Consider the following 15,191-nt stretch of genomic DNA (forward strand, 5'->3'; position numbering starts at 1 on the left):
GACTTGTTGGCTGGTTCAGCAAAAAGTACAGCCTTGAAGGCTCCAAAGAACATTTCCAGAAAGCAGCAATTACAGAGGAAAAGATGCGTATTGGATGGATAATGTAGAAGCCACCATATGAGAGATCTTCCATTACTCAGATCTACCAAAATGCTCTGTAGCCTTTCACTGGCAAACTAAGTAGCTTTAACATCCCACAAAAGCACAGCTTATATCAAAGTTAGAGCATAATTCAAGCAGCAATTACAGAGGAAAAGATGCGTATTGGATGGATAATGTAGAAGCCACCATATGAGAGATCTTCCATTACTCAGATCTACCAAAATGCTCTGTAGCCTTTCACTGGCAAACTAAGTAGCTTTAACATCCCACAAAAGCACAGCTTATATCAAAGTTAGAGCATAATTCAAGCACAGTAAAAGAGTAAGGAAAAAGAAATACCAATGATTTGTAACAACTATGCTAGAAAGAGCAAAAAGAATGCCAGTACAGATGTATCTTTTTAAAGTTACAGACAGCTTCAATTAGGTTTCTTCCTTAGAGCCTCCTGAAATAAGCAAACCCTCCTTAATATCTAAATAATTCAGTTTTTCTTATGAAGCCAAACACAGGAAAACAAGAATGTACCAATTCACTACCAATTTGGGGGTTTTACTGCCTTCCTTGTACATTTGCTTCCTGCTTGATCCTTTTTTATCAGCATATTGATTTTGTTAAAGGAAGTTAGAAGAATTTTCATGCATTTTGTCAGTGGAAAAATAAAAACGCTGATAAAGAAAAGATACTTAAAAATACCTGTCCAAAAAGTGCCATACACGTGTAAAAATAATACCCATATCATTCACCTAATTAATTTGCAAGAATTAGGTACTTTGTTAATCTTTCTTCTATGCAGTCAAAATTACCTATAGGCACAGTACAAAGAAAACACAACCAAAGAGCCTCGCATCCAACAACCAGATTAGAAATTAAACAAAACAAAACAAAACTAACAAACAAACAAAAAAACCCACAAAAAACCAAATTATTCCTTTGCACTAGCATTTTAGATTATTTATCATTCTAAATAGAGCATTCCACATCTGTTTCCACTAGACAAATACCTCTGAGTTTGTTACCAAAAAAAAAAATTAGTTTAATCCCATGCTTTTCAGTTGTGGTATTCAGGGAACAGAAAACTGGGTTCCTTGATTTTACTTTTTTAGATGTGTGTGGTTATTAACAAAAAAATTGCTACATATTTCTTTCGGAATTTTCATCGAATTTTTTTAAATCAAAAAAGAGAAAAAACCCTTTTCTTTGCAGACATACATCATGTGTTTGTTTTTTCACTAGCAAACTGACTGAGAGGGCATGCAACTTAATAATATGACTCACTGGGAACAAAAGTGTAAGAAATCAGTTAACAGCATAACAGAAAATATCTTTCCACTTCTTACAGCCAAAGGACACTAAGTACACTGTTTTTCTTTCCCCTTGCTCAAAAATAAATGCTACATTCAAAACTTTATTAATTCAAGATACATGTGTTGAATTTTAAATACAAGAATAGTATTCCAAGTAGCATATTTGAGTAGCATAGCTCAATTGCTGGTATTTCAGGTAAGCAATACAGGAGAACAAATTAGTGAGGAATTCAGGATCCACTATCACTACTATTCTCCATGCTTATTTTTCTAGTTAAGCTAGAGACAAGTTCACAAAACTTCATGGGAAAAATACTTTCCTAAAGGTAAAAAAATATAAACCATTGCTACCTGTCTATGCTCCTTACAGGAGACAAAAAGACTTTAACAAAGAAGTAAGCAAATGACTACTGGACTCTAAAACAAAGTCAATGAGTTGCAACCTTTATAGGAAGTCTGACCCTTTGAACTGGAAAATGTCCTTATGTCTCTGTTTTGCTTGCCCTCTTTTGTCTGAATAAACCCCCCATATTTCTTAAATGAATAAATAATATTATCAGACATAGCACACTGTTAAGTGGGCTGTACTACAATCAGTTTTATGTCTGCATATCTGCTAAGATAGACCAGCTATTGGTATAGTTGTTAGAGGAGAACACTGTCCTGTGAGAGCTGCAGAATTGAAAAAAAAAAACCACATTTAGCAAATCTGGGAAGAGTTTCATTTTGGAAACATTTTCAAAAAGAAGGAAAGAGTGCAGGAAACATCACTCACTGATTTCCTGAGAATACCATGAATCACTTGAGATCATGGTTAGTTTAATAAAAGCAGAAGCACAGAACAAAGCATTTTAGTAACAACAATCAAGCAGTTGAATATCACTTGCTTTAAAAAACCCCACAGGCGTATTTTGGGAGAAAAACTGATCCTCAGTCAGATAAACAAGGAGATGAATGAACTAGTTTCAATTATATAGGTGTCTTGTTAAAGAAGGTACTCAGAACAAAATTTTCAAGCATCTTTAATATTTACTATTATGTTTCAAACTATTAACATTTCCAAACAACAGATTATTTTTCAATATAAACAAGGGAATATAAATTAGCAGATATAACTTATATAGGTATCTCACTGCCCATGGTAAGCTGCAGTGCCAGATGCTGACACCTGGATAAAGACCTGATTTGTTGGTTTGATAAACAGATGACACTAAAATTCTAAACTTTCAATGGAAGTTTTTGAAGAAGTGCATTCAGCAGCGTCACAGTCCTTTGGTTTTCTTCTCCACTATGGTTAAATCTGTATGCAGTACGAATAAGAAGATTATAAACTTCTTTGCTTGTATCAGTTATCTCAGTAATCTGAAAGGAAACACAAAAGGTTAAATCAGGCAATTATGTTGCTAAATACTAAGAATTCTTCAAAATACTTGCAAGAAAACCGGATTTTTTCCCTCACCACTGAATATGTGAGAACCAACTTCTGCCCAAAGTATCTCTTTTCATACATCCCAATGGAGCTGAGCAACTCTGAGATTTCTTTTGTTGTCTCAAATTTAAGTGAAACAAATCAAGAGGCCAGAAAGTTTTAAAGGAAACACAAATGGATAGACAGTATAACCATAGGTAAGTCATTGCCATACAAAAGAACTAGAAGTATATGAACGTTCAGCATGTATTTGAGGAGACAACTGAATTCTGTAAAGGTTTCAAAAGTTTGAAAGCTCCCTCCCTCAGAACATGACAAAAAACCAGGAAAAGACCCTGCAGATCAGGAGGGACTTGACTCCTTTTTAACCATCTTAAACCCAAAACTTACTGTGCTAAAAAAACCCACAGCAGTGCATCTTAAATCAGTTCCACACCATTCTGCCTTTCATATTATCTTTAGTCCTTCTCAAATCACTAGCTACACATTACTGATTATACAGATAAATTCAAAATTAATCAGATTGATAAACCAACAAACTGCCTACAACAGCTCATGACCACTCTGCAGTGGGAAATATTCAGAGTTTTGAAAGTTAGTTATATTGCTATCTATAAGGAAGCAGAAGATTGCCTTTGGTCCTCCTGGAGGGATTTAAAGTAGCCAGCTCATACATTACAGCATCACAGCTCAACAGCTGCACTCCCTTCATGAAGAGAAACTAGAAAACAGTCATCTGTAAAAATACATAAACCCCTCCCCAAACTTTACCACTACATTCTTATGATGAAGAAAATTGATCATTTGTGAACTTGCACACTAGGATGTGAGAAATACCTTAGCCCTTCCTTAAGAGGAAAAGTGTCTTTTTAGTCAGCCAGCTGTGTCACAAAATCAGATGCTTTACACATGCTGTATACCTTACACAGGTCTATACATAAGACCGCACTGCTGCTGAATAGAAAAACTTTTGGAAGTATTAAAACTACACACTAGGCCTAGACCTGCTTGCATAAGGAGCATGCACTTCTTACAAGAATATGGTTTGATAATAAGGAAAGGATTTGTAATCCTACACTGAGATAGCACTGTTTATCTTAAGAGACACAAACACATTTCACAGTTTGCACCAATATACCTGAAGGCTGTTATCACCAACAGGAAGATACTGTGGCAAGCTTCCAGCCTTTTACTCCTCTTGATCTTTTTTACGCCGTAAGAGACACTATCTTAGCTCTTCGTTATTTCCTTCTCTCTCAATTATTTCCACACTGTTCTTCCTCACTGGCTGTGCCAACACACCAAGCTTCTGCCACATCAATGCTAAGACCTAGCAACCAGCTGTTCATGCAATGGAAAACTGCGAGAGTTCCATCATGTCTGCAGTGGTTGGATCATTTAGGAAGTGATTTTTATGGGAAAATCAAAATGCTTGCACATGCTATCTATACCATGTGTAAATGAACTGTAGGTATCCCTTAACTGCAAGCCATTACTTCAGCTCTTTCTGCCTCTGTATAGTGACGACAGCAACCCTGTCAGTGAGATCAAGAAGTGAATGGAAAATATTTTTACTGTAGCTGAAATATATATATGTAGCAGGTTAGATATGGCTGTTGTAATCACAGTTTCCTTTAATTTTCTGTTACGTGTTTTCTTTATTAAGAGGTAGAAACTTGTTAACCTGAAAAAAAAGGGAAGAAAACACTTACACGGTAAATACATTCCTGGGCAATCTTATGTGCACCAGGTGAAAAGAGCAAGAAGCTGGTCAGGAGATGTGTTGTAAGACGCTGGTTACAACACTGCTCTACACCCGTTACCCTGTGTACAGCAGCCTCCAGGTCTTTGAGAGAAAGGTCTGCACAGCTGAACAGCATCATTAGGTAACTGTAGACTGCTTGAGCTTCTACCTGTAGGAAATAATTTCAAAGGATGCAGGATCAGAGACAAGTAAAAATCAAATCTATGGTATTTTTACTTCAGATTTATACACTAAAAGAAAACTGAATCCTTGGAGAAACAACTCAAACATGAAAAAAGTTTTAATTTGAACAGCAGGAAAACCAGGGAAGAAAGGGCTGTAACACATTTCTTTTACACTGATTCCTCCACACAAAGGTAGACAGAATGGACTTTTTTCTTTGGTCTTACAAATGAAGCAGACAGGGCATCAAGCCAGGATTTTTCCTTTTTTAATAATAATTTTACCTTTTTAATAATATAAGGAAATGGAGAAAGCCCTTCAGAAGAATATGGTCTGATTTTTGCATTGTGGGAAAAAAACAAAGGCTCCTCAAGGACTCATTTCAGTATTGCTGCTGTAAATCAATTAAATCCCCATGCAGCCTGACCTCGGCTGATAAAATGTTCTGGTAAGAATGTTCATTTTAACTTCTTCCTCTGTTGTTCACAACCTATGTTTTTATGCTGTGAGTTAGACAATAAAACCTAATTTTTATTGGGAGTAGGAAACAGAAGATTTTGGCACCTCTATAAAAAAAAACCTTAAGAAACTACTGCAAAAACAATCCTAATAATTCTGTTCCCTGTATTAAAAATTAACTGAAAAAACTTGTAGATGGAATGCAAATTCCATGGTAGTATCAGTTGGAAAAAGAGAAAAATACACCACTGCAGACCCTAAGGAAAATTCTCAAGGATATTCACTGGAACAATTTTTTTCAGACATTTATTTAACTGATGTTGACCTACCCTTTTAACAATTTCACACAATATAGCCTGGAAAAGCTGCTATTCTTGCATTAAGTCCACAATTACATGTGAGGTACAAATGATATCGGATGTACAGAAAGCTAACTGGAATTCCTCACGATTCTTTATTCCTCTGTACACCATATGAGCCAGAGACTGCAGATGGAGAGTAGCTGGTCCTGCTCCAAAAGCTCATGTACCCTAGAAATCTCATGCTTAGTACCAACCTCCAAGTTTTGCTCCTTCAGTGTTTCAGACCCTAAAGATATGAAAGGAGTGCACCAAATGAATAAATATTGAGGAGCAGAATATCTAGTCCTGCACATATGAGTGAACTCTAGTGAACAGCAAAAATAGCCTTTTTTTTTTTCTTCGAATAATTTAAACCCTTTGTATTACACTCTGGTTAATACAAAGGTGCTACCTAAAGTACAGAGCAGGAAGACAAAATCCTAAGCCATAAGTGCGCACCTTTCCACACAAAAGTAATGCTGAATGGAAAGTACAGTAATTTCACGACCATAAGGCACACCGGACTATAAGGTGCACCTCCGGGAGTCGGCAAATCTCCGAACTTTGTCCATATATAAGGCGCATCAGACTATAAGGCGCACTTCCAGGTTTGGGGGAAAATTTTAGTCAAAAGGGTGCGCCTTATAGTTGTGAAATTACTGTACTCCAGATTGACATCTTCCAGAAGTTCCCATGCCATGTTAATCCTTAACTAGTGAAAGTTGTTGGGTTTGAAGTGGAAACCTCTTCATTTGAAAGAGCTGAGAGCTAATCTGCCAAAGGACAAATTAAAAAAAAACCCAAACACCTAACTAAAGGCAGAAGCTTTGCATGAAGTGTGGGAATGCTTCTGAAGTAGCCTGACCTGTGCAAAAAAAAAAGAAAAAAAAGGTCTCAGTTCAAATACCTAAGAGAAGAATGATAATGAACTGAAATAGACCTCTGAGAAAAGATGAGTCACTGTGTGGGTTGTCAGTAGAACAGTTTTTTTGTTTCTAAAGTTTGTCTTATGACTGAATAACAAACTGATGGAATAGAGGACACACAGGGAGATGATTTCATATATGGGACACATTTATTTCATTCTGTGGAGTTAGAACAATATTCCATACATTAATTTGCACCTGTAGTGAAATAGTTTCATTCAGTCTTGTTTATTGCTCACAGATTGCCTGCTTTCCCAAAACGACATTCAAAAAAACCCCTTGATTTCTTTACTTCACCATAGCTCTAACTTTGCTCAGCCAACATCCCATCCCCTGCTCCTAGACTATGAGAAATTTAAGAGAAAAAAAATTTTGTAAGTGATTGGGATGTGATCTTGCATTTGTAGTGCCATCTGGGAAGCAGGAGGGGAACAAAAGGAAATAAAATATTGCATAATGCACTGTTGTACATGGACCATTAGACATAAATTTAAAGCATGATTTTACTGCTGTGGTGTACTGAGCTGCATTTTTAAATCCACCAGAATCCATTCTCAAATTTTCCTAAGGAAGACCAGACAAGTTGCAGCCTTTTGAATTGGGGCTTCGTGGATCCAATTGCTTGGGCTAGTTCAGATTTGCATAATAGGTTTAAATTAAAGGCTTTCAAGTATTTGCTTGCATACACAGATGCACAGCACTCTTCGTGCAGTACAGTGTGTAAGGTTAGAACACTGCTCCTTCTGTTACCAACCCAGCATATGGTATTATCACATATTTATTACAGTATCACATGCCAAAAACTGGAGAGATATCGGAATAGTTTGGCAAGGCTGGATTCAAAGCCGTGTTTGATAAGTATCTTCATGGTTACAACTGCTGTGATTTCTCTTGTTTCCTTCTCAGAAGATGCCATAACACAGGCATGCTGAATTCTGCCACACTGATTTAAAAAATTACATCACTAGAGTACTTTTACCTATGATTAACACCACCTTGGTTTTCCAAAAGAAAGCCAAGAAGGTGCTAATCTATATCACATACTTAAAAAGGAGGAACAACGTTTTTCTAAATGTCAAAAATCAGGGAAAAAAACATCTTTCAAATTCTCCACTGCAACACAATTCCCAGAGACTTTGTAAAGTAATTTCATTTTTCTGGTGTGCACTGTTTGTTTTACAGCAATAAGACATAATCAGACTATGGATTGCTTATTGCCAGCTACTATCACTACATTACCCACCATTGTTTGAGTCCTTTGTTGATTTTCATTTTTAGGACAGTAGTAAAATGCCAGCAGCCACAGCACAGCATCTGGTTCTACAGTAGCTTTCAGTAATTGTTCTGCTGCGATATCCAGCCATTCTCCGAAACAAGCAACCAAAAACCAGGTTTCAAAGAGGTCAGTGAGAGAACTGGAAAAGAACACAGATAAAATTAGGTATTTCTCACTATTAACATTTTTAGTTGCTTTAAATTAACTACTAAGGGTGTTGAGTTAACTTTAAAAAAAATCCTTAAACTACTCTTCAACAGCGAATGCCTTACCTGCTAATCATACAGCCATGTACTACTTTATTATCTGAAATCACAATCAAACCAGAACACACCACTGCTACTACAGATTAACAGTACAACAGACTATTCTTAACAGCAGCTTCTAATAAACTGTGACAAAACACTACGTATTAAACGATAGATAATAAAATTCATCCCTACTGTTCATACTCTTCAGCTGCAGGATTTCCAAAACTTTAAATCATATCTGAAGTATTACACTCTAACATACTGCTGCCTTTCCCCTTCTCTCTGTTGCTTTCCAGGGCTATTTTCTGGTTTTTGGTAATTCACGAAGTGCGTATTTTTTGGTAATTCATGAAGAATTATATTTATATGCACTAAATATAAAGTTTTAAAGTGCATTTTAAAGTCTATCTCTGACTGTTAAAATTCTTCTTAAAGAAGTGTCCTCTCAAATGAAAATTTTGACAGTGTTTACAAAAGGATTATTGCTATAAGAAAGGACAACCACTCATCTCCACACTTTCTCATATGCATTCCTCTAAAGTCAGAGAAGACTAAAGAAAAGAGATGCAAACTAATGGCAGGTGTCTCAGAAGCAAAAAAAGTTAAACTAAGCATGGAAGGACAAACAGAAGGACAGCTAGATTAAGATTAAGAACTAGGAACAATTATTCCTAATAAATTTGGCAAAACTTGAAAGAATTAGATGCTTTTCTTATGTATTATTCCTGGCAACTCAAAAAGCTTCTGTGTCACCTTTGGAAACTACAAGAGATCTTAGAAATTCCAAGAGTTGATGTCACCATTATCTTAAAGATTTTCTATCCTTACAATAACTGCTGTACCCTCCACTTCTGTCCCCACTGCTGTTTCTGCCTGCTCTGTAGTGGCATCTATGCTCCACTGCCATTGCCAAAACTGCCCTTCACTTTTTTGGGGGACTTCCCCTAACATAGTATCCATAAGTTCATTAACTGTTCAACTGATTTCTGGTTTAAAATGCCATGTAACATTCACTATTCACTGGGAGTACTACATATAATACTAAATTGATATTGCACAAAAGGAATCTGTTGATTAGAAGGACACAAAAACCACTTTGTTATAAGGCTCACATTTGGTATAAAACAAAACCCCTGAAAATCCACCTATATGAAGAGAGCATTGAGAAGCAACAGGATATGCTGTGTAACAATATTTTTTCTTCTCTGTAAACCTTATTCATCTTACCTTATTCAAAAGAATACAGAATCAGGAATAAAGCAATAAAAGAAAACAGAATGGTTTCTTCATGTATATTAGTATTTACAACACGTTAGATCTATTTTCTTTCTAACTGGGAGGGGTTTGGTAGAAAGCATAATTGTTGTAGGAGTTCTAAAGGAAGTAAGAGTGTATTCTGGGAAGTACAATACTGTTCAAACTAGTGTACTATTAAAAATAAAGGGGGAGAACAACTATATATAAACCAAGAAAGGGCTGGGCAACAAAAGAAGAACAGACATGGTTATATTATTGTAATGCATTATGATGGATGGTATTTGTTTTATTTATTTGTTCTAAGCTTGAGTTATGTGTTTCTTTAAGAAGTCAGGGTCAGCTATGGGTCACACTCCAAGGACAGAAAGATTTGACACACTTCAGGGAAGAACAGGAGAGCACTGAACTGCAGCTCATACAGAAAGTGAGAAGCTACCACCAGACAGCCTGGCCTCAGAGGGAACAACAAAGAGCTTTTTTCTGCCACTCAGCAAAAAGAGAAAGGCCCCTGTGAGTTAACTGAAATCAAGCATGGCTGCAAGTGTCTTTGTTCCAGTACCCAGGGGGAAAACCGGGACAGAGTGGTTGGACAGCAGCCAGGCAGAAAGGGACTTGGCTACTGATTAAAGCCAGACAACACAAGCCACTGTGCACCCAGGTGGCCAAGAAGGCCTGTGGCATTCTGGACTGTATCAGGAATAGCACCAAGGCAGTGAATGTCCCCCTCACTGGGCACTGGTGAGGCCACACTTTGACTGCTGTGTCCAGTTCTTCCCTCAGTTTAGGAAGGGTATTGAAGGGCTGGAGTGTGTCCAGAGAAGGGCAACTGAGCTGGTGAAGGGTCTGGAGCACAGGTCATATGAGGAGCAGCTGAGGGAGCTGGGGTTGTTGAGCCTGGAGGATGCTCAGGGGAGACTTACTGCTCTCCATAATGATTACAAAAGAGGTGCAGCCAGGTGGGCCTTTGTCTCTTCTCACAGGCACCAGGGACAGGACAAGATGACACAGGCCTAAGCTGCACCAGGGAAGGTTTACCTGGGACATCAGGAAGAAGCTCTTCACAGAACAAGTAACCAGACATTGGAATGGGCTGGACAGGGAGGTGGTGGAGTCACTGTCCCTGGGGATGTCTAAAAAAGACTGGATGTGCCACTTGGTGTTGACAAGGTGGTGTTAGATCATAGGTTGGACTTGATGATCTCAAAGGTTTTTTCCAGCCTAGGTGATTCTGTGATTCTACGACCTTGTTCTGCAAGTCTGGCTGGCTTTGGTGTTCTATGTGTATTTTGATATATTTCAAGTTTAAAGTAAAAAATGGTTTGGTTTCTTTGAATTTAAAAGCTGTGTAATGTTCTTTGGACAGCTAACTCTCAGAGCAGACCTAAGCAAACTTGTGTCCAAGCTCTATACAAGTCAGGTCTCATCACATGCCTCTTAAGAAAGAATTACAAGCAGATAGAGATGCCTGTTTTCTCCTTCTTTTCATATAATCCCAGAATATCCCTTACCAAAGCATAATTCATGTAGATGCCAAGGGCAGCAGGTCAGAAACATGGAGTGACAGCCCAATGATTAATGCAACAAAAATGATACTGCAGTCTGGCAGTCACATATTTACGAAAAGAAGAAAGTTTGCAGTTTGGACATTTGTACAAACCTGCAGAAAGCCAAGCTTCTTCATAAAACAGGGTTACAAGTTTTGAGGGAGAAATGGGAGAATAGACATAGCATTTCCAATTTGCAGCTTATTTGTTGGAAGGAATGACAAGATTTTGTTTCCTAAGAGGCTTAATGGTCAGGTAGATAGATGCTATAAAGTTCAGGTTCAGTAAGTAATCCAAGTCCTGTTCTAAAAATAAAGTCAAACTTAGTAATAAGAAAATTATGAAATGCAGCCACTAAAGACTTCAAATGACATGACCTTTCACAGACTAACAACCAAAGGACAAAATGTTTGAAGATCTTCTACTGCTTACCTAACGTTTGTATCTTCTACTAATGCTTTGAGCATATCCGAAATCTGTTTTAAGTGTTGAGACCAAGAGGTAGTTGGGAGTTCTGAGGATGAAGGACGAAAACAAAACTCTTAAAATCATAGCCTGTCCATGAGAATGTAAAACTGAAGCATAAAGGTAGCTATAAAATTTCTCAAAACTGTTTCAGTTCTCAAAAAGTATAAAAATTTCATTTAAAAATTTCCCAATTTTCAACGATAGCTATTACTGTGTTTCATACAACAGTTGATTGATAAAGCCATGAAAGCAAGTACAGCTAGGAATATTGAAATGAGCCTGATGTTCCTTTGCTAGCTTAATATCTAATCAGTGCAAGAGCATTCTCAGAGGCTCTTTTACTGAGCTTTAATTATTGTTCATAAAAAAATCATACCAACTTGAACAGTGGTTTCTTAATCTGTATGAATAGGCAACCTGAAAAAAAATTGGTTTGCAGAATTCAAGCGTCAGAGAGAAACAGAAAGCCTGTTTCTTGTGAAATACATTATTTTTTCCATAATGAAAATACTGATAATAAAACATTAGAAGATTGCAGTATTTTTACGATCTCTCTAACATGGTTTCATTCCCACATAATTATGCATTCTTTCTTTGTTATTCACTTCTGATTTAGTTTTCTTTAAAGTTACATTTGTAATATTGTTACATAAGAATCAGATGTTCCTGCAGAAAAATACATTAAAAGAATATTATTAAAATTGCTAAATCAAACACACCCTATTTAGGAAATGGCAAAAAGTCATCTCTGTCCCTTTTAAAGTTATTTTAAGACATAAACAGACCATGCAGATTCATAATGTTGCAAATACTTAATGAAAAACTTACCAAAAGGACGTCTGGCTAAACCTCTAACAAGAGGCTGGTGATGATTTGGGAAGTAGGCCTTCAGTGGAAATTTATGCTAAGACACAAAATCATTATTTTAAGACGTTTCTGGTCAGTCTTCAAAACAACCACATGGTGAATAATCTCATCTAAGGCAGTAGTTAACAATACAGACTGAGGCAGAAAACATAAAATTAACTGTTTAGTTAATTTTAGGATTTTGCATATAAAAGAGGTATATTTGAGAAAAGCTTGATTATGAAAAGTAATTATTTATAGATTTTAAAAGTACATGCATCAAAAAATATTCAGAGCATCAAGAAAATGGCATGTTACTAGGCTTTTTTTCCTGTAATCACATAAGTTTTCACTCTTAATTTGCAGAGCTTAAAAGAGACACTAGTTTAATTTCATTTTCCAGTGTAAACAGATTCACAGATGACATTAAACTAAGAGCTAATACATCTACAGAATCTGAGGGCATTGTGTAGATTATTGCCATCTGTTCAAAACTGGAAACCTAAAATTCTTAGGACCTGATCCAGCAGCAGTGTCAGATAACAGACTTGCCCTGATTATCTGAGAACATGCAACCTGTATGCTGTGAACACTGCTTGTATAGCTGAGACTAGCAGTAGCACACCTTTAATCTGTTTGTTCTGCAAACGTGTACTACAGGCACGTCTAACATGTATGTGCAAGTGCAACACCAACTCCCTTTCAGACAAACCCAGCCAGGCCCACATGGCACAAAATCTAGTTGGAGTCCAGTAACTAGCAGAGCACAGCAGGGTCAGCACTGGGTCCAGTCCTCCTTAACATTTTCATTAGTGAACTGGATGAAGGGGCAGCAAATTCCCTTGGGAAGTTTGGTGATGACACAAAACCGGCAGGAGTGGTTGATACGTGAAAGAGTTGTGCTGCCATCAGAGGGACCTTGACAGGCTGGAGAAATAGGCTGAGAGAAGCAAATAAATGTCAACAAGGAGAAAGTATAAAGTCCCGCACTTGGGGAGGAATGATCCCAGGCACGAGTACATGCAGGCAGCCACCCAGCTGGAGACCAGTTTGCAGAGAAGGGCCTGGGGACCCAGTGGACACCAAGGTGAGTGTGAGTCAGTAGCGTGGCCTGCGTCAGAGCAGCAAGTGATATCTTGAGCTGTGTTAGGCAAAGGATTGCCAGCAGGTCCAGGAAGGTGCTCCTTCACCTCCCCTCAGCACTGTAAACAGCCATTCCAGCAGGCTAACCTGAAATACTATGCCCAGTTAATGTCCAGTTAAATAAGGGGCCACATATATCATGTCTCACACTGGAGAACTTCTGTGAGGAACGGCTGAGAGGACCAGGAGAAGGCTCAAGGGGCATCTTCCCATGTATTAAAACCTAGAAGGAGGGTGCAAAAAAACAGAACTAGATTTTTTGCAGTGGTGCATAGTGACAGGATCAGAGATAACAGCAGAAACTCAAGCACGGGAGGTTCTGTCTGTGTATCAGAAAACACTCCTGTAATTTATTTTTTCACTTTCTTTTTACTGTGTGGTGGCCAAACACTACAACAGTTTGCCCAGTAGAGTTGCAGAGTCCCATCTGGATACAGTCTTGGACAACTGCTTCTAAGTAGCTATGCTTTGGAGCTGGGGAGTTGGATAAGATGATGTCCAATTCTCAAGCAATCTGTGATTCTCTCATTTACATCTTTGAATCTCCATACCATTAATCTTAGAACTCTTCTTTTTTAGGAGTAAAAAGTCATTTAGCTAACAGATCATCTCTTCAAACACAGACTGGGAATATGAACTCTATAAAATGTAATTGAGCTGTAAATCCAATGAAGACTGTATTTAATAACTATTTTCTCTTGGTATATATATGCACGCATCTTATAAACAAACATACTACTACTTTTTTTTGTTCTGTCAACAGCAGTTAAGTGAAATTACAGCACATTAATATATATCGTCTTTTTAGACAGCCTATATATCACTGGTATAGTAAGACTCTAAATACTTGTCGGGAGGAATTAGGCTAATTAGAAAAATAATAATCCCTATAGTAAAGTATGCATGTAGCCAATTAACTTGCACCAGAAACTCCCATGAAAAAGCAGCCCCTTGACACAGTTAATAGTAACCAAGACAACCCACAGCACATGCTACATACAAAAACAATATTGTGAAGCTAAGTGAAAAACAATTTTCAGTATACTCTCTAGGCAAAGCCAAAAAGGTTTGTCATATAAACACAGTATTTTAGCCAGTTTTCCTCACATATGCCATCACAAAATGCAAAACAAGGAACAAGAACAGACAGAACAAGTTTGGATGTGACTGGTTTTAATAACTGCCATGATGTGTAACAGGAAATAAACATTGAACACTGGTTTAAAATATTTATCCATCTACATAAAACAAAATTCCCAGGTGAAAACCTATGATAATTCTGAAATGATCAAGGGAAAATAATTCATGAGGAAATTATAATTTCCATCAAATAGAAATATGAACTTCAACTTCACAAATTTACAAGCAACGTGACCCAACTATCTTCAGGTCAGCTTTCACTAGCATCACAAACTTAGAGAAAATCTGCTAGTACAAAACATATCCCAAAGTGATCTCACTGCAGTCATTCTTTAATTTATTTTTCAATGACTACAGAAAAGGGACTTTTTCCTAAGTAGTTTTATACCCCATGTTCCATTTATACTTTTTTCAGTCTCCAAAAACATAGAAGAAGAAAGACTATCCTAAATCCAGTAGCACTGTCTTTTCCCATCCTTCAGCTTTTTTTCTGCCAAACCTTGTTCTCTCTAAATGGTCTACTAAGTTATGATAAAAGACAGTTATTTCTGACAGCTGCCACACTGCAACAGACAGTCACTCTCCTCCTAACACACAAACTTGTGAACTGCCAGACACTACCCAAATGTTTTGCAAATTTTAAGGATGTATGTTTGCCTATAAATTCCGAAGGTTTCAGTGACCAGGCAGAACCCACTTCATCCACATCATTAATGTTTTTACCATTCTTCTAACTGCTATGGAGCACATTCTGTCCTGTCAAGGGCAATCAGATACA

At 37.3% G+C, this 15,191-nt stretch overlaps 2 protein-coding genes across 5 annotated transcripts in view; one reads left to right on the top strand and one right to left on the bottom strand.

Annotated features, from left to right (window-relative positions):
* Positions 1 to 15,191, top strand: part of LOC117011070 (aminopeptidase O (putative)) — a 386,126-nt gene that overhangs the window by 226,258 nt on the left and 144,677 nt on the right. The window lies entirely within an intron of this gene.
* The window catches only part of FANCC (FA complementation group C), a 64,316-nt gene continuing 51,523 nt past the window's right edge, over positions 2,399 to 15,191 (bottom strand). The window contains exons 10-15 of one of the 2 annotated variants that reach the window (XM_033086322.1): positions 13,422 to 13,496; positions 12,113 to 12,188; positions 11,249 to 11,330; positions 7,732 to 7,903; positions 4,548 to 4,748; positions 2,399 to 2,768 (exon numbers count right to left, since the gene is read on the bottom strand). In XM_033086322.1, coding sequence (XP_032942213.1) covers positions 2,625 to 2,768; positions 4,548 to 4,748; positions 7,732 to 7,903; positions 11,249 to 11,330; positions 12,113 to 12,188; positions 13,422 to 13,496 — 750 coding nt within the window. In that variant the 3' untranslated portion in view covers positions 2,399 to 2,624. The remainder of the gene's footprint in view (positions 2,769 to 4,547; positions 4,749 to 7,731; positions 7,904 to 11,248; positions 11,331 to 12,112; positions 12,189 to 13,421; positions 13,497 to 15,191) is intronic. The other variant, XM_033086323.1, reaches the window with a different exon arrangement.

Source organism: Catharus ustulatus, chromosome Z (genome assembly GCF_009819885.2).
Source record: "Catharus ustulatus isolate bCatUst1 chromosome Z, bCatUst1.pri.v2, whole genome shotgun sequence".
Lineage (NCBI taxonomy): Eukaryota > Metazoa > Chordata > Aves > Passeriformes > Turdidae > Catharus > Catharus ustulatus.